This window comes from Abramis brama, assembly GCF_963993115.1.
Source record: "Abramis brama genome assembly, chromosome: 12".
Classification (NCBI taxonomy): Eukaryota; Metazoa; Chordata; class Actinopteri; order Cypriniformes; family Leuciscidae; genus Abramis; species Abramis brama.
In genome coordinates this window covers 33,175,359-33,195,143 of record NC_139974.1, presented here as the reverse complement: position 1 = coordinate 33,195,143, position 19,785 = coordinate 33,175,359, and the positions used below count along the sequence as shown (strand labels likewise).

General features: G+C 40.8%; 1 protein-coding gene across 17 annotated transcripts in view; it reads left to right on the top strand.

The window, feature by feature from the left end:
* macf1a (microtubule actin crosslinking factor 1a) overlaps positions 1-19,785 on the top strand; it is a 171,386-nt gene that overhangs the window by 121,428 nt on the left and 30,173 nt on the right. For all 17 annotated transcript variants that reach the window (XM_084130479.1, XM_084130476.1, XM_084130478.1 and 14 more), the window contains 4 exons: positions 15-214; positions 828-1,335; positions 1,854-2,848; positions 3,978-4,478. In XM_084130479.1, coding sequence (XP_083986605.1) covers positions 15-214; positions 828-1,335; positions 1,854-2,848; positions 3,978-4,478 — 2,204 coding nt within the window. The remainder of the gene's footprint in view (positions 1-14; positions 215-827; positions 1,336-1,853; positions 2,849-3,977; positions 4,479-19,785) is intronic.

Sequence of the window (19,785 nt, the reverse complement as noted above, 5' to 3'; positions counted from 1 at the left end):
GCCCTCTCTTCTAGACTCACGGTGGATGAAAGCCAATCAGAATGCAGCACAGAGGCAGACTGAATTGGAGGCGTGTGCTGATAGGCTGGGTAGTTTTGCAGCAGCAGCCAGTCAATTAGGACCATGGTTACGAGAGAAAGAGCTGATGATGAGTGTATTAGGCCCACTGAGTATCGACCCCAACATGCTCAACACACAGAAACAGCAAGTGCAGGTAAACAGGTTTTTAATGATATTCTTCCCGTTTGTCTACCAAATTACCCTCCTGTACAACAAATCTATGACCATCACAGTATATAGGGGTCTTTTCACAATATTCATTAAATACAGGCTGTTAAATACAATCTAAAACACTGAAAGTGTTACATTGTAGAGTACCATAGAAAAGTTCTACCTTTAAATGTAGCCCTACTTCAAAAGAACAATTTAGACACCCTTGCTCATAAGGTTTTTTTCTTTCTTTTTTCACGGAATAGTTCATGTAAATGTTTATTAAAACATTTTTATCATTGAATATCACCTGTGCCTATAAAGAGTTGTTTCTGATGAAGACATTGTGCTGTTTTATTAATAATAAACTTTCTAGAGCTGTGCTGGCATCTATCCAGTGTGTGGACATCTATTCTTTAATTTTTCAATCAATATCATGCCTTTCATTGAAATAATATATATATATATATATATATATATATATATATATATATATATATATATATATATATATATATATATATATATATTTTTTTTTTTTTTTTTACATTTTGTACTCAAAACTAATTGCTTTCACCACCAGTAGTCAATTTAAATGTATTTCTTTATCCCGTCAGTTCATGCTACGTGAGTTTGAGACACGGCAACCCCAGTTTGACCAGCTGACTCAGGCGGCAGAGGGAATCCTCTCTCCGACTGGAGACGAGGGTTCTAGAGATGAACAGGACCTAGAGGAGGTGAGGCAGGAGTTGGCAGACATTTCACAGCAGTGGGGAGACCTCACCTCTCGCCTCACGGGCCGCTCGCAGAAGATCGACCAGGCACAGGGAACCAGCGAGCACTACCTGGCCCTTCTCAGGGAGCTCTCTCAGAGTGTGGCCAATCTAGGCGAGAGGCTAGATGCGCAGGCCTCTCTAAGCGCTCAACCCGAAGCCCTACGCCGTAGGCTTCAGGAAACAGGGGAGATCCGCTCTGAGCTGGAACAGAGACGGGGTCAACTGGTCCAGGCTGAGCAGCTGTGTGAGGAGCTCAGCACAATTGTGGCCGAACCGTATCTCAGAGATGAGTTACACAAGAGACTGGAGAGTGTGAGCGGCCCCCTCAAGAACCTAGAAGAACGGGCTGGTGAGTAACATTTACCGAAATGCAGGGTCAGAAATTAACTTTTCCATTAAGGGGCAATATTTGCCCACTGGAATTTGAATCAAATTTATAATTTTCTTATTAAATGTATTTGTGTTGTCTTTTATTTAAAATAATTATATTTAACCAATTATTTAAATCAATTAGAATACTATAGACTGTTACCAATAAAATTGTATCAACATCAACAAAAGCCATTTTACACTGCAAAGGTAGAAAATAAGCTGCATCTGACATGGTATTAATGTTTATGGAAAGGTGGAATACATGCATTTACACAAAAACTGCATAATGTAAATAGACTACATGTATTAATAATACTATTTATTATTATATAAACTTTAGTAGTAGTTGATTTAGTTTAACTGTGCAGAGGCTTTTTCTGTTAGTTTTGGTGGCATTTTTGCTCCAAACCCCAATAATCTCTCACCCTGCCATAATATGGTTTTGTGCATGTACTGTATATAATAGTAACCATCCCTCTCACTGCTGTCTTTCAGCTGATGGCTTGTCCCAGCTGCAGGCCGCCCTTTCCAGCACTCAACAGTTCCAACAGATGTTTGACGAGCTTCGTGGCTGGTTGGATGGGCAGGCTGGGAGTCACACAGCTGGTATTTCTGAAGCTCTCCCTTGCCAACCTGACACTCTGAAGACCCTTCTCGCCCAACAAGAGGAACTCCAACGAGCCATGGCACAACAACGTGGATCCTATGAGCTCATCCAGGCCGAGGGGGCATCTCTACTGGCATCCCTCCCTGCTGGAGATGAGCGATTAGCCCTACAGACTCGATTAAATACCTTACGGCAAGACTGGGAGGCCATGAACCAGCAGATCACTGAGAAACACTGTCGAATAAAAGAAACGCTGTCCCGTGCTGAGCTGTACCAACAACATCGCAATGAGCTTGTACCTTGGGTTGCAGAATGTGAGGAAAGGGAGGCAGAGATCCACCCATCGCTGGATCCCACCGCCTTAGACGAGGCTTTGCAAAAGGCTAGACAGTTGAGTCTGGACTTAGATCGTCGTCGCCCCCTCTTAGAGTCTCTGAACACGGCAGCAGATCAGCTGCTGGAGCAGAGCTGCGTTGGTGAAGAGGAAGTGAGGGATGAAAAGGCTCAGCTTAATCGCAGGATAGACAGCCTCTCTGAGCGACTACAGGGACGCACGGCTCAGCTAGAAGAGTTGGGGAGCAGACTGAAGGAGTTTGAAGATGGCAGACTGGCTGTGGAGAGAAGGCTCGAAGCAGCCAAGCATCAGATCGAGGTTCAGGAGGCACTTGGGCCACAAGCTTGTAGCAACAAAAGCCTGGAGCGTTTGCGTAGCCAACAGGAACTGTTAAACTCTGTACAGCCACAGGTGGTGTATCTGCGAAACCTGGCTCAGGGGCTGCTGCAGGACGCACCCGAGATATCCGGGGCCGGCGAAGATGGCGGCCAGAGGCTAATGCAGCAAGCTCGTGATACCGAAAAAGAGTTTGAAGAAGTTACTGAGAAGGTGAGAGAATCTGCACATGATCAGGAGCCTCTGGAATGTGTCAGGACTCAGGCGGTAGTTGGGATATATATATATAACCTGATCTGTAGTTTATGTCTGCGCTCATGCCGCATATGCTAAATACGACTTTTACAAGTCTTTTTTTTTTTTTACTGTTGGTCCAGATTTGTCTTGTTCATTTGTAATGGTTTGTAGTCAAAAGTGTAACATTACCATTCCTGTTATGCAATACCTTTTGAACTCTTAACTTATATATGTACAATATATATGCATAACAGGAATGGTAATGTTACACTTTTGACTACAAACTATTAAAAATGAACAAGACAAATCTGGACCAACAGTAAAAAAAAGACTTGTAAAAGTCGTATTTAGCATGAACGCAGACATAAACTACAGATCAGGTTATATATATATATATATCCCAACTAGAGTCCTGACACATTCCAGTATACATATATAAGTATTCTATTCCATATATATATATATAAAATACAGCAGACTTTCAGAAATATCCTGTGGTCAAGCTCAGATACTTGACATTTTTTACTATAATTTTATATAAAATTATTCACATAATGGCAAGAAAATATTCCGGATAACACCTAAATCAACTCACTTTTATTTATATAGCGCTTTATACAATACACATTGTTTGAAAGCAGCTTTACAGGGCTAAACAGGAAAATAATGATTCAATTATGCAAACAGAGTTCAAATCTGCTGTAAAGCACCTCTAAAAAAAAAATAGTGTGACTGTTCAGATGAGGTCATTTCGTTGTTGATTCAGTTCGATTCAATAACTTTGTAAAGATCATCAAATATGAAATGAGTTCAATTCAGCTATAAAGCGGCTCTGTAGAAAACAGAGTGATGTCATCGTCCAGCTCAGTTGGGTTCGGTTAAATGATAGAAATCAAGAGAAAAGGTTGTTATTGTGAAATATTGTTATTGTTTTTTACTCATATTAGGGAAATATGTTTACATTGCTACTTATTATATTAATATTAAAATTTAGAAAAAACATTTAGAAACATATGATTGGGTAATGAACATCCACTGCATAGTAGAAATGGCCCACAATCTCAGCTCCATTTACCTGCATGTGTCCCCTTTCTTTTCCCTACAGACTGAGCAATGCTGCTCATCCTTGGAGTCCCGGCTGCAGGGCGTGGGAGAGGTCCAGTCACATGTTCGAGACATTTTCTCCCGCCTGTCTGATTTGGATGATGAGCTGGACAGCCTTAGCCCTGTGGGTCGAGATGCTGATTCCTTAGCTTCGCAGGCTGACGCTGTCAGGGGCTTCCTGAGCCGACTTGATGCCCTCCGTGCCGAGCTGGAGGGTCATGGTGGGGAATGCACAAATATGCTGCGTAGAGAGGGGAGCTCTCCTGATCTTCTGGCCCTCAGGAGAGAAACCGAAGCCCTAAACCGACAGGCAGGCAAGCTGACAGAGCGAGGCCAGAACCGTCTGGCACTCATAGAAGCAGCAGAAGAACGTGTTAAGGAGTTCTACGCCCGACTGGCTGACCTACAGGGGTTGTTGGGACGGGCAGAGGAGGTGCTGAACACACAGGCCGTCGTGGGGACAGAAGTGGAGGTCATTAAACAGCAACTTCAAGAATTCAAGGTAGGAAAATATTTAGCAAACTGTATATTTTTGTGTGTACTGTAGCTTTCATTTGCAATATCAGATTCCATTGTGTGCTAACCACTGTTAGCTAACAATATTCATATGCCACAGGAGGTTCTAAGGCTTTAGTCTCAGAGGGGCTCAACCCGCCTACCTAAGCATGAGCTCATGTGGCACAGTCTTGTTTTTTCAATATATAAACAAGGTCTAGCAAAGCCCTCGTCATGCACATGTGGTTTACCGAAGTATGACGTGTTCCTGAATCAAACATCCTACCCCTAAATTCAGTGGGCAATGTTTTGCAGATGATGCAGGATGATGTTCCTGAACCAGCAAAGGCTTTTGATCCAGGAACATGTCCTAATTGTGTAAATCACATGCATGTATTTACATATACATGTATTTAAAATGCGATTAGAAAAAAAGCTCCGGGTTTGCTGAGCTTGTTTGTAGGGATGCACTATTTGGACAATTTATTTTTTATTATTACTAAATAAAAGATTAAACAAAAAAGAAATATTACTATTGTAATATTTCACAGTAAAATAAAATTGTATTTAAGAAAAATAACAGTAATCATTTTATTTTACAGTAAAATTACAATACTAATATTAATGGCTGTCTTAATTACTTTATTTTCAAATGTTTAAATATCAAGCTTTAATTGTGGTGGTAAATCCCAGGAAGCCCTTAAAGCTTCTCTTTTGTTGACAACTGCTGGTTTATAAGCACTTTTTACAAGTGCTACGTTCTCAAATGCACATTATAAGCGTATCTATGCATATATTTATTTAATTAAATCACGACTTTTGCGATTTAATAATCGCACAACTTTTGCAATTTAGTAATCACACTAAGCCACATTGTGATTTCGGTTTTATTTTGATCAATAATGCAGCTACATTAGGCTCATGTTTGTTGTGAGCTTAGCAGGAATGTTTTCATTGACTATGCAGTCTCTCAGGTGGACCCATTTGCAGCTTAAAACCTACAGAGCAATCTGAATTCAGGCGCACTCTCTCTGAGCTCTTGCCCCTCAAATGTGTGTTTAAAAGAGAAAAGCAAGGAAAATGTGTCAAGATCTGTGTGGTACTTTTAATATTTGTATTACTGCAGGGTGAAAGCACTATCCCTTGATAAATCCTCCTTTCCCAACATGTTCTTGCTGTTTTCCTCCTATCCTCTCTGACGGTGGCGAGAGAATAAGGTGAGACAGCTCTGTCAGCTCTTACTTAGAGTGGGCTGCTCGAGTTCACCTTTCCTCCCGTCCGTCTGATGAAATGTCTTTATCTCTCTTACTCATGCCTCTTGAGGGTGGTGAAAGAAAGGAGAGTGTGAGAGTAAAGAGGTGTAGGTGGAAGTGGGAAGGATTGGAGATGAGGAAATGACGGATGTAGTGGGCGTCCGAGACCTCCAGGAGCAGGAGAGTGAATCAGTGCTATAGAAAATATGTCTTGCTGAGACTGAATCATTCCTTCCTCTGCCATGTTTGATTGCTCAGCAACAACAGTATGAGTAGTTTAAAAGACTCAGTGGTATTGAAGTAGTCGAGTGACCTTTAACTGAACATTTGAAGATTTTAAATGGCAGCATTTATCATCAAAGACTTTTAGAAGTTCTTGGAATTTGGGATAAAGGGTGAAATTTGTCATTGTGTCATTTGTGTTCTTCAGAGACTTTATAATTTCATGCGAGGTAAATCTTCCATTGTGGGTTTTTTTTTCTTTTTTTTTCATATTACTGCATCCCTCTGTTCAGTGCTAACACTGAGAGCTCATTAATGATGTCACCACTGTGATGGACACTGAGATAAATCTGACCACACAACTAATCTGTGTCAGCCCACTGTGTCAGCCCACTGTGTCAATATGGAAGCGTAAGAAGGGAGGAAAAAAAGACAAAAGAGCTGGGGACACTTTGCTGTTTATCAGACATGCGAAGAGTGGAGACAATAAAATAGTTTTAGATATACTAGCAGATTTATATATATTAGTAGTGTTCAAAGGTTTGGGGTCAATAAGGTTTTTTTTTTTTTTTTTTTTTTTTTTTAAAGAAATACTTTGATTCAGAAAGGATGCATTAAATTGATCAAAAGTGACAGTAAAGACATTTATAATGCAAGATTACTATTTCAAATAAATGCTGTTTTTTGGTTTTTTTTTTACTTTCTATTCATCAAAGAATCCTGAAAAAAAAAATTATTATGGTTTTCACAAAAAAATATTAATCAGGGCAACTGTTTTCAACACCGATAATAAAATAAAAAAATCAGTATATTATAATAATTTTTGAAGGATCATGTGACACTGAATACTGGAGTAATTATGCTGAAAATTCAGCTTTGCATCACAGGATTAAATTACATTTTAAAGTGTAATAACATTACTGTTTTACTGTATTATTATTATTATTATTATTATAAATGTAGCATTGGTGAAAAGACTTTTTGAGTTTTCAAAGACTTTTCAACTCCTATCCTCATTAACATACACCACCTGAGGAAGTCTTGAAGTCTTTCCACACACGTTTTCCATTTTTGAGTATTCTGTTTTTCCACTACTTGTCTACCCACTTGCTTGTCTCATAGCTTTACTCCTGCCTCATCTAGGCGTAGCGGTCTAATAAAGCTCTCAAACACATTTTTAACAATATGGTTGACTGAAAGCACAGCATCACCCATTTTCTCTTTTTCTGCTTTTCTTTCTTTCTCTCTTATTCTCTCATGGGTGCTAAATGAAAGCAGGTTGTATAGATGTGATTAAGAGCACAGCACAGGCAGACAGACAGTGAGAGGGGCAGAAAAGGGACTGAATAGAGGACTAAGAATAAGTGGGTGTTGTCGATATGGTTAACAGTGATGCTCAAGTGGATGTCTAATCAATACGGCGTGAAGTGGAGTTCAAGAATGAAGTCAAAGCCAGCACAGTATATTAAGGACAATGGGCTTCAGTCGTGTTGATGTTGAAAATCTTGGATACACTATTCTAACATCCAAGTTTATTTCCTACTAGATTTCTCTTTCTGTCAGGAAATATATATATATATATTTTTTAAATGTATTGAATTGAGTTTATTGAATAATCCTAATTGTCTTTCTCAATGCTCAGTCTGACTGTGATCAGCACAAATTCAGTCAGTGGTATTATAACAAAGGCAGTGGAAAATTACTGCTTCTCAATATTGTCTTGTGACCTTGAAATGGAGACAGCCACGTATTTCAAACTCTTGAAGACGGTACAAGACACAAAGTGAGATATAACAGTAAAAATAATATAAATATATAAAATTTATAAATATATTTTTTTCTTTTTATTATATTATTTATTCAGTGTATATTAAATATTTTCATAAAGGAAAGTACTAAGATATCATTTTTCACTAACATTATTATACTGCAGTTAATGCTGCATGAATATAATTTGTAACCGTAAAAAAATGCACAATAGAAGCATTTTCACAAGTGGACTTTTGAACCCCACTGTATGTATTTGTAGTCTAGAGGTTATTTTTAGGAAGCTGAGGAGATGAGATCTCATTCATTACAAAGAGGAAAAAGAGAAAGATGAATAAAATGCGTTCAGAAAGACATCCTTGGGATTCATCCAACTTGCCTCCAAGCACTTGTAATTTTTTCATCTTCTTTGCCCCATTTCTCTCTTTTCGTCTTCCACTTTGTAACGAAACATCGTAAGATAAATTTGAGTGCAGCCCGTTCGTCTGCCACGAGATAGTCTGCTCTCATTTTCGCCTCACTCCATGCAAGCCAGACTCCATTTCAAAGACACCAAATCCAAAATGATGTCATTGCTCAGAGGGGTGGAGAGGGGAGGGTGATCCTGTGTGTGTGTCTGAGAGGTTTTTTTGTTGTGCAAGCTCCGTCAGGGCAGCTGCGGGGGGCATGGGGTATTAAGAGAAGGTGTCAGATTAGTCAGTGTCATTGTTTAGCTTTTTTCAACAATGAGCTTATTGAGATGTTGTGGAAATCGGTTGGAGAGAGCTAGGGCTTTTCACACTCATGACTTCAATGTGAAATGTCTAGCCTGTGTCGTCCAGTGTTTCCTGTCTGAATATGTTCTCATATTTATCAGCAGGCGTGTGCTATAGGGTGACATGTAGACACAGAAGGTGTGTTTGTATGTTGTGGGAGTGTGTCCGCAGGTCCATGTGTGAGAATGTTTCTAATTCCAGTCCGTGTGGAGCGTCCGGCATCCCAGCTGTCTCCCCACCCTCAACCCTGGAAACACACTCACACATGTACACATAACCAGGGTGTGGTTGCCCCTTCCTTAAAATTCCTGTCCCTTACGTACTCTTGTGCGCTCCCATGTCGCTCTGTCCCAGAGCAGCTGAGGCTTGAGCCAGCAGGGCTGGATGAAGTGCTAGATTGGAGTAAAGCGAGGGTCCGTTGTCCAACTGGGAATTCCTTCGCAGGGCTGTTGGGATGAGGGAATGGCTTCTAAATCAAATCAGGTTGTCCACACTGTCCTCAACCTTGCCGCTTATATCTTCGCTCCCTTTACTCCTTCCATCCCTCCATCACTCTTGCTGGTTTGTCTATTTTTATCGACCTCTTTTTACGTAGTTTGAGATCACAGCTTTTCTTCCACAAAAACAACTTTGGAGACTGTCATGACCTGCCCTACCCCCACCCAAACCTTAGGGGTTTCCCTTTAACTCATCAATCTTGTGGCCTCCCAGTCAAATAAGAAGATTAGCCCTGGGTTTTCCTGGAAGAATGAATTTATCACTATATAAATATCACTATATAACTCATTACAAGAACTTTACATTACATTACCTTATTGCAAGGTAAAGTAATGTAAAGTTCTTGCAATGAGTTATATTAACATGGTGAATCTCTTAAAATTTGTGCATTTGATACTTGGCCTATAGGACCATTATAATAATAATAATAATAATTTTGGCATCATTTTTGTTTCAGTTATACTTACAAATCAGTGTAATGGAAAAAAAAAATATTCCTGTTATGTTTTCAAATATATTTTATTTGCCTCATGTAAATAATTTACTGTAATTACAATAAAATTCTTCAGAAGTGAAAAGTGATTTAATAATGTACTTAACATAATGTCACAATGCAAAATATTTTAATGGTACTTTTCCATGAGCTTTGATGAAAGGGTTAGGGTACACTTTGTATGAACCTTACCTGTATGAATCTTATCAGGCTTGCAATTAGGCCTAGTTAGATAACTCTGTATTTCTACCTGTTTCCAGTCTATGATCGTGGTGATACTAAATGTTTTTGTAGCCTCAGATAACTTTTTGTGGTTAATCATTTCTCTGCCATGTCTCAGCGATCTCTGATGTCATTCTAGTGTAATTTCCTTATCTGCAGTTTCCCTGGAACATCTTTCCCCTGTAAATGTATCATTTATATCAGTTTGCTCATATTCAGTTTATTTTTTGCACTAAGGGGTTGATTTAAATTAGGATTAGGACTAATCTGATGACTTAATTTCTCTAAATTGACCCGGTTCTATACATCACACACTGGCATTTGAGTGTGTATGCACATATGTGTGTGTTATGTCATGCTCTCTCTAGCTGTTCCCATTGCCTGGTATTGTTTCAGCTGTTGTGCATTACTGTGGCATTCCATAGAAAAGCCCACTTTCCCTTCCAGTTAGTCTCAATTAGCTCACCAACAGAAATAAATAGGAACTTAATGTAAATAGGGTTACTCCACTGACATTTGGAAATAATTACCAAGATAATAATCAATGTTTTGACTGAAGTCAAATTTGGGAACAAGGCTGTGATGCAGATCTGTATTTTACATGGTATTTTATTTTTCTCCTGAATAACATAGCTTTAATATTAACTAGATGTTAAGCTTTAGGTAAATGCTTTATGTACTAATGTGTTCATTTATACATTCAAAACCTATTTTATTGCTTTAATTTTGTGGCAAGGCCAGACTCTTTTCCTTTTTCTTAGCAGAGGTGTTTGTATTCCTGTCTCTACTCCATATGTCTTTCTGTCTGTGGTGGTGAGAGAGAACAATGCACACATTGAGTCATTCAGGTAAAGCCATGGTGGTTAATTATAAATCTACTGCTGAGATAGAGAAAATGAGAGACATGCTACCTAGTAACCAGTGTGGCAAAGGGAACGAGAGAAGAGGGGGGTAAATGAACAACTGAAACAAACAGACGAGGCTTTCAGTACCTTTTCACTTATAGTGCAATCAGGCAGGAAGAGAGAGAGAGTAGCAAGAGTAGTGGGCAAGCAACAAAGATAAAGAAGGAAAACAAAATCAACAGGTGCTCTGCTGAGGCAACAAATAGCCCTCTAAGTCAATAATGTTCTCAGGCCTCGTGCTTGTTTTGCTGAGTGACCACCAGTCTTTAAAAGGGGCTGCTTTAGTACAAGACACAAAGCACTAGTAGCACTTTACTTTACCTATGCCAATCAGTTCAGTTCCAACCACAGAGTCTGTGTAGGGGATTTTGGGGTTTGAACCCCTCCCTCTTCCTGTCTGAGTCAAGACTGTGACTCTTTAACCAGGCGTGACTGGCCAAATGACCAGTCACTGAAAGAATGAGGAAAAGTAGAGTGGGGGATGCACCAGTCAAGCAGTCATGAATTTAATTGATATAAGGAAGTGCAATGAGAAGAGGAGGGTTTAGACTGGATACACGTACAGCCAGGATAGGCTTAGATTCATTGTTTTGGTCAATTACTTTGTTTTGTGTACAAATGTATTTTGTATTACTTTTTATCCTCCAATTGTGTCTGGGATGCACATGTGTCCGGTTTCAAATTTGCTTAGGATTATGGGTCACTGAAACCTAGTTTTATGTGGTTAGAGGGAGCGAGCACAAGCACCAGCAAAATGGACAACAAACCTCTTTTGTCTCTGTAGGGAGGTTTGTGTTAGAAGCAGCCATAACAGCTGCAACCCAACTGACACAGAGGGGGAAAGAGTTCATAAAAAAGACAGAGAATTTAGCTTGCTTGATATGCAGGCCACGGGGAGTGTGGTGTTTCAGAGCAACAGTTAGATATCTGAAGACTAACAAGCCCCTCCCCCACTTCACGTGTGAGTGTGTGTATTTTTCTGCATGCATTTGTGCGAAGAATAGGCAGACATGTGTTTGGTGTTTATTCTCTGCTGGAGCTTCTTAAAGGAATAGTTCAAAATTCACTGCTATCATTTACTGACCCTTATTGAGCCTAATCCCAAACCCGTATGACTTTCCTTCTTCCCAGAACACAAAAGGAAAAATTTTGAAGAATTTCCCATGCAGTCACAATGAATGGGTACTAAAGCCTTTCAGCAGGGGCTTGTGAGCTATATAGTCTTCTGAAGTCATATGATTGCTTTGTGTGAGGAATGCACCAAAAAAGTTTTTGACATGTTAATGATTCATTAGAGAATGTCCAATGTATCAGTGAATAATGATGTATATATCAGTCTATTTGTATAATATAGCACACAAAAAATAAAGCGCACGCTTTAAAGTTTCAGTCCTGTTCAGTGTAATTGCATATAAAAAAAGAACATAGAAAACATTTCCCCTCCAAAATGTCTCCTTTTATGTTGCACAGAAGAAGAAAGTAATGCAAGTTTAGAGTACATGATCGATTTTTCTTTTTTTGGTGATCTATCCCTTTACATTCTGAAGAAGAAAGGATAGACCTGTTTGAAAATATTGAAAGCTCACACTTTGTACTCCCATTTCATGCTGGTCTGGGTCGGTGGACACTTCACGGTGGAATGTTCATTCATTTTTGTTATGTTATCCTGTAGCGCCTCATCAGAGGCCCCAGTACCACCCCCCAGCCCCCTTATGCTCTCTGCTGACAGGATTGTGTTACAGAAGAGTAGCAGACGGGAATGCACAAGTGGGGTGTGTGAATATGGCAGACTTTTGTATGTCCTCCTGTATTATTTTGCTGTTACAGAAGGCCCATCTTAAAAAGAAGGGAGGGAGGTTACTGAACAGTGAGAGGGAATGTGTGCAAGGGATTTTTGCTTCCACGTATGGCAGTTTATTTGAGGGGGGAAAGAAGGGCAGCCGTTATTTCTTTAAATCCCTCTGCAAGCTCCCTCCTCTTTCCCCCACTCACCACTCCCACTTTAGTTATCGTTTTCACTCTCACTTTTCCTGTCTGTTTATCTATTGTGCTCTAGTGTTTGTGGTTTGCTTCAGGCATTTGCTCTTTTTTGAGTGGGAGTGTTTATCCCAGCTGATTCAGGTTTAGATTACAGCAAAGTGATGAATATCACAATTACAAACTGAAAATGAGCTTTATCATTCACTCAGTTGACTCATTGAAGCTCACTATAAACATGATAGAAGAAAACTCTTAGCGATAGCATGTAGCCCCTCTTCTTCAATACCGCTTCGTTTACATAGATGGTTGCTATAGAGCTTAGAATGTGCTAAGCTGCTCCTGTTATCCAGTGATTCTGCAGAAACACGTCAGATCCCCAGATTGGTCACTCCCACTGACTCCATGGTCCCTCCTCCCACTCACTTTATCTTGGGCTCACTCCTCTAGCCTTGTCTCGCATGTTTTTTTGGAAGGGGAAACTGGCATGATTGGACCACTTCCTGTGTTTTAAAACCACAGCAGGAAACAGAACAAACGGAGCTGGATTCAAACAAAAACAGAGAGAGCGAGAGAGAAAGAAGAGAAAGAGAGCAAGAGAAAAAAAGAGAGGCGAATGTGTGTGTGAGAGAGAGAGGGGGGAGTGAACGAGAGAGGAAAACTGGGAGATTTTTTTAGCAGCTGCAAACCATTTCAGCTGTGAAGTGGCTTTAGAACAGACAGAGAAAAGCGTGTATGTGAAAGAAAGCCTGCACAGGAAGAAATCAGAGAAAAGAAGAGCAAGAACTTGCGTGGATCCTAGCTGAGCTGTGTTTGGAGTACTGAAAGAAGAAAATAAGAGAACGGGGAGTGTGTCCGGGGATTGTCTGGAAATCACAGTGCCTGAAGTGCAAGGCAGCACTTGGAATGAAGCTCTGTCTGGGTCTCTGCCTTCTGGATACAGTCCCTTGACTCTCAACTCTCTCCCCGGCTGAACTGGACTCACTGGATCTACATACCCTCAACCCTTCTGGACACAGACACCTTTTGGACCCTTATATTTTCCCCCAAGTGCTGGATGAAAGGATTGCAACAAAAAAAAATGTCATGTTTGAAGAACGTCTTTTTTACTTTAAATATGAAATGAACATGTCACAAAGAGTGTTGGATTTCATTGATTTCAATCCCTTGTGCTCAGTCTGCTGAAGAGGGCAAGATAAAAGAGAATGATGAGGTATTTCAGGCACAGATGGCTTCTCTTCCTGACATGCTCTATTAATGCTTCATTATAGGATTAAAAAGAGGAAGCATAAATTGATAAAGAATACACAGCGGGAAAACTGGTAGGACCGTCGGAAGAGTGAGTCCGTTATGGTTTTTATGATTGTTTCTTTAAATATCTTTAGTGTTATCAAGTAAGTTTACAGTGTTTTATTTTTTATTTTATTTTTTTAATTTTTTTTGGTCAAGATGCCTTGTTTTTCGAAGTACTTCCAAGGAATTATGTCTATTACATTATGTTCTTAGAAAAAAAGGGAGATGAGAGACAAAATCTCCTGACTGGCACTTTTTGTTTTTCTTTTCCGAACTCAGTTTTATGTAACAGAGTGTGGATATCTCACCTTAAAAGGAGCCTCATACAGCTTTGGCTGCTGCTCTTGGAGATGGTGAAAGTAGCTGAAGCCCCGCATTGATTTTTCCTGTTGTGGCAGCAGGAAGGAGAGTCGAGAGGAAGCAGCACTAAGGAAGGAAAGGATTTTGGATTTTGCTCTTGTTTTGAGGGTTTAAGACTCAGAAGGGAAACAAAGGAATATTGTCCATAAGGGATGTTATTATCCTGTTATGGATTTTGGATGTCTCACTCAGACACTTACCAGCTTTTTGTATATTTTTCTTAATATGTAATATGTTGCTGCACAGATCTATCCATGCAAAGGAGACATTTCTAATGCATTTCAGCATTGCACGTGCAGATGCCGACATGTAGCTCTGAATCAAGAGCTTGTACCTTTTCTTACTTGGATATTTATGCTGGATGTTGAGCATCATAACAGATTGTATACTGAGAATTCAGTGCATGACTGTATGTGTGTGTTCAGAACCTCACTTATACTCACTGCAGGCTTTGTTTGTGGAATTGTAACCATCCCATCTCAGCCCCTTGAGGGCGCTGTAGTTTGGGATGGGAAAACCTCTGAGCCGCCCGGACTGCTTGCGGCAGAACCCCAGGTGCCTTGGGAAGGGCGACGATGAGGAGGCATATATTGAGGACTGCTATGTACCACAGCGCTCAATTTATGACACCATGCGCATCAATGAGCAGATTGATCAAGGCTCAAAGCTCAGCCAGCCTTCTCGCAGCACTCTGGGCTCAGGGGGTGGTGAGGGAAGTACACTCTCCAGCAATGGGACTTTGGGAGCCGACATATGTGGAGTATTTGTTGCACGAGGAGGGCCTTCTGATGCAGGTGTGAAAAAGCTGGATGAAAGAGTTATTTTTGATGCTCTGAAACTCACCGGTGACCCTCAGAGTATGTCACCTGTCGGAGGAGTCGGCTCTGGAGTGGTTATTCCTGCATCAAATTCAGCTGCCGTTGGGGCAGCTGTTGTGACAAAAAGGAGGCACCAGGGTGGTGACAAGAAGGACAATCCAAATCGGCGCTCCTGGAAAGCTTTTATGCCCCCTACTTACCCTGAGTTTGCTGAACGTTTAGAGCTTTCACCTGGAGAGAGTGGAGAGAAACGTCTGTCTGGGGCTGGAATCCCAGTTTCTCCTCTCCATCCTGTGCCATCTTTACTAGCCTCATCTATTCCTTCTACATCATCGTCTCCTTTGGCAACACCTTTCTCACACTCCCTTGTCTCATCTGGAGGTCCTCAAACTCCTCCTGTCTCTAGCTCTCCTTCTTTCACTCCCACTGTTAGCCCAATTCTTTCCCATCTTCCTCATCCTCACAGACAAAAACAGCCACTCCAACTGCACTCCCAAAAACTTGCTACTGCTCTGCACTCTCCCTCAAAAGAACAACCACCCTCAGAGACTACTACTTATGCTCAGCCGGACACTCTACAACCTAGTCCTAGTATCTCTCAACAGGCTGGGAGAAAGAGAGGCGAGCAGAGTAAACCAACTCCTGCCCCAATGTGTGTTAGAAGTGTCTCAGAAGATACAACTGCAGCTAGAACCTCTGATAATGAGCAAGACTCACCACTACTGGAACATGACCAAGACACTGTTCCACTAATACCTCCAAAACCAGTATTTTGTCCTCCCACTAAAGCCCGTACCTGGCCCCGCAGTATGAGGGGTAGTAAAAGGTCACTTGGGCATGGAAGGGTTCTCCCTATCCTGCCACCACTGCCCCCCATTCTTGGTGAGGAGAGTGATGAGGAATCTTTGTACCTGTTGGATCCTCCATCACCTTTCCTGCAAGAAGGAGAGGGACTTAATTATGGGGGTTTGCCCCTGTCTCCCTGTATCAGTCAGGAGGGTGGTGAGAATGGTTTATTGGGCTGGCCACCTCCTACTGGTGGGCTAAGAGAGAAGACGGCTTCTGAACTTTGCTTTGAAGAAGATGAACGCAGAATCCTGGAGGAGTTAGAGGAGGATGAGATGGATAGAGAGCAAGAAAAGAAAGAAGAGGAGGAGAGACTGGAGATGGAGGAGAGAAATTGGCAAGTAGTGTTGAAACTGGAGAGCAGTGAAACATGTGGTTTATCTTGGGAAGTAGAAGAGGAGGAATCACAGATACAAGACTGGGAAACGCAACAACTTGCATCCTCAGGCCACTGGCCCCTTTTGACACCACCTGTAGGATTTGGAGGCTCAGAGGCCCCTAGTGCTTCCCCCTGCCCCAGCTCAGAGGCAGGTTCAGACGAACTCTTTCTTGAGCTTGAAAGACAGTGTTTGGAAGAAGACACAGACAAATCAACTGTTTCTGAGAAGAGGGATCTTTCTCACACTTCTGAATACTCGGATACCTGTGACAACTTGCTTCAAGTGAAAATAGATCAAGCTGATGCCAGACATGAATGTGACATCACAGAACTGTATGATGAAGATTGTGTTGTGATGTCATCACATGAAATCATATATCATGTAGAGCACACAGATCAGACTGAGCCACGTGTAACACAAATGAATCAAAACTCACCAGAATGTACGCAAAGCTGCTTTTCTCTTGAAGATATTGGCCAAAGCCAAGACCAGATGAAAATATGTCTTCCCTGTAATAGTGAAGGTTATAACCATGATGAAAATTATACTTCATATATAGCTGATGCAGATGCTTTAGATTCTGAATCAAGTGGCATTCAAACCTTACACCAAGATAGGACTGTTCCATCCGAGACCATTCAGACTGTGAGTTATGAGCAACCAGATAGTTATTCAGATATAGGCATTGGAGCTTTATCAGATCATGAACAGCAAGACCAAGAGGAGGTAATTAAACAAGATGAGACATCTGACATTCATATCTCCTTACAGCATGGATTTTTCCCCCCAGAGAATTTCAATGCAGATGTTGAATGTAATATGAATCTTGGCATCTTTATGACTGATTTGGAAGGGGTGGAAATTGAGGACCGTTTTCACCAGTCTCCAGAGTGCTCTGTCTTGGAAGATGAGGCAGAAAGTGAAGTTAGGAACAGTCACTGTGAGACTGTCTCTCATGAGGATGCAGTTTCCTCTGAGCCTGCTCAAGTAACTATGGAAATGACTTCTGACCAAGAGGGAGCTTTTTTAAAATCAGAGAAAGAAGAGATTTCAGTCTCCATGGAAGTATTTGTTGAAGAGGAGGTGTCATCACATGAGTGGGAAGTAACAGAGGCTGTTCAAGGGACCACAAGTACACCAAAATCAGATGCCTCATACCCACAGATAGACTCTCCCAATATCAGTATTGAATCTGCTCCACCTTCCCCTCTGCCCCTGAACATGACTACCACTAAACATGAGTCAAGAACAACAGGACTTGAAAGCAAAGATGGTGATGCTTTTGTTGCAACAGACAGTTTTGTTTATTTAGCTGTGGCTGCGCCACATCAGTATCATCAGGATGGTCCCCCATCTCCATCAGTGGAATCAGCCCCTCCGAGCCCCCTCCCAAAATGCTGCCCTGAGCCAGAGGAAGGGGCATTTCTCTCTTCCGATAGTTTTGTTTACCTGGCAGCCCCTGAGCGGCTTGTGTCTGATGGGGGCTCTGCCTGTGAAGACTGTCAGGATTTGGACTCTGAGTCAGAGGAGACCCGATCAGGTGTTGACTTTGTACTTGGTTCAATGACTGGGGATAGTGAATGGGACTCAGATGGATCAGGCTTAGACACTGTGCACCAACAGAGGGACCAGTGGGAGCAACTAGAGCCAGGCCTTTTACATGGTCTTTTTAACGAGGCAGAGAATCAGACAAGCTCTCAGGAGGGTGTGGAATCATGTGACAATGACTATGAGGCCACCTGTGAAGCAAGATCTGTGGAAGAAATCTCACCACTAAAACATGACCTTGATTTGGACACAAAGGTAAAATAACCTTCCTTAAGTTTATTGTTTTAGGTGGTCAGTGCAAAGGTAACTCTGTCAGTTTATAGGTTGACTATTCTAAACCAGCTGGTCCTTTTGGTGCTGGTTACTTTTTAGTGTGTCAGTAGGAAATGTCATTTTACATTTTCAAACAATCCTTTTGCCATTACTTGTAATAATCCAGTGAGATTTATATATGCACAAGGAATCTGACAACAGCCGGTATGATCCACACGGAGATCTGATTTTACCATCGAGTCCATCTGGGATTACATGAAGAAACAGAAAAAACTGAGACAAACTAAATCCAGAAGAACTGCGGCAAAAGTCTCCAGTACTCTTGAAGAAACCTACTTGCAAAGCTGCAGTACTGTGAAAAGTTTTAGTCTCCAGTCTCCAGTACACTTGAAGAAACCTACTTGCAAAGCTGCAGTACTGTGAAAAGTTTTAGGCACTTATGTAAACGTGCTGTAAAGGGATGATGCTTTAAAAAATAATGTCATAAATAGATTTTATTTATCAATTAACTTCTATAAATCAAATCAATATTTGGTGTGACCACCCTTTGCTTTTAAAACAGCGTTTGTCCTCTGTACACTTGCTCTAGCTTTGCAGGGAAGTTTTGTCTTGGAGACGTTGCCACAGTTCTTCTGGATTTAGTCTGTCTCAGTTTTCTGTAGTTTTCTGTAATCCCAGATGGACTCGATGATGGTGAGACCAGATCTCGGTGTGGAGCATACCAGCTGTTGTCAGACTCCTTGTGCATACCAAAATCTCCCTCGATTATTAAAATGAATGGCAAAAGGAATGTTTGCCGAAGTTGCCCGCCCACTAAAAAAATGCAATCAGACCAAAACAAAAGGTCTGTTTTTAATACACGTTGCAATTTTTCCGCCCCACCTTTTTCACATGCAAAAAGTAACATTTTTGATTGACCTTTTTTTGGTCTGATTGCATTTTTTCAGTGTGCGGGCAACTTTAGTTACTTGGTTGACATAACTTCTTTTGTTCTACGCACCTGAGAACCTACTTTTTTTTTTTTTTTTTTGAGTGCATACAATTCTATTTGAAAAAGGATTGTTTGGAAATGTAAACATATTTCCTACTGACACACTACAGCATACAGCAAAAGATATAAATAACTGGCTTAATTATGTTTTTGTTTTTTTGTTGTTGTTTTTTAATACTAACATGCCTAAGACTTTTGCACAGTACTGAAATATATATACACTTTGTCTTAATATCCAAGCATATCCTTTCATTGATCCTTCCGGTCCTTAATAGTGTGTTTGTGTTTAGTTTGAAGAAATGTGTGTTGTTGTTCATGGGGACCCAAACACAGACTTATGTATGATTGGTTAATTCATTAATATTCATAATCACTATTATCTGAAATGTTTTCAGGCGCATAGTATGTGTATATCCTGGGATTCTTTGTGCATTTGTGCAACACAAACAAGCTCGTTGAGTTAAAAAAGCATGCTTACTCCAAAGTAGTCAAACCCTAGTGATCGGTTGTGTGTTTGGTTTCAGGCAAATGGGTTTGTGCACACATTTGCATGTGTTTGCTTTTTTTCTGCCTGTTTGAGCACTGCTTTGTCTAAGTGAGCACACTGTATGTGTCCAAATAAGATTTAGGAGTCAAAAAACAGACAGGAATGTTTTTTGTAAATACATGTTAGATTTCTTGACATAATGTGAGTGTGCGCTTGACATTCTCTC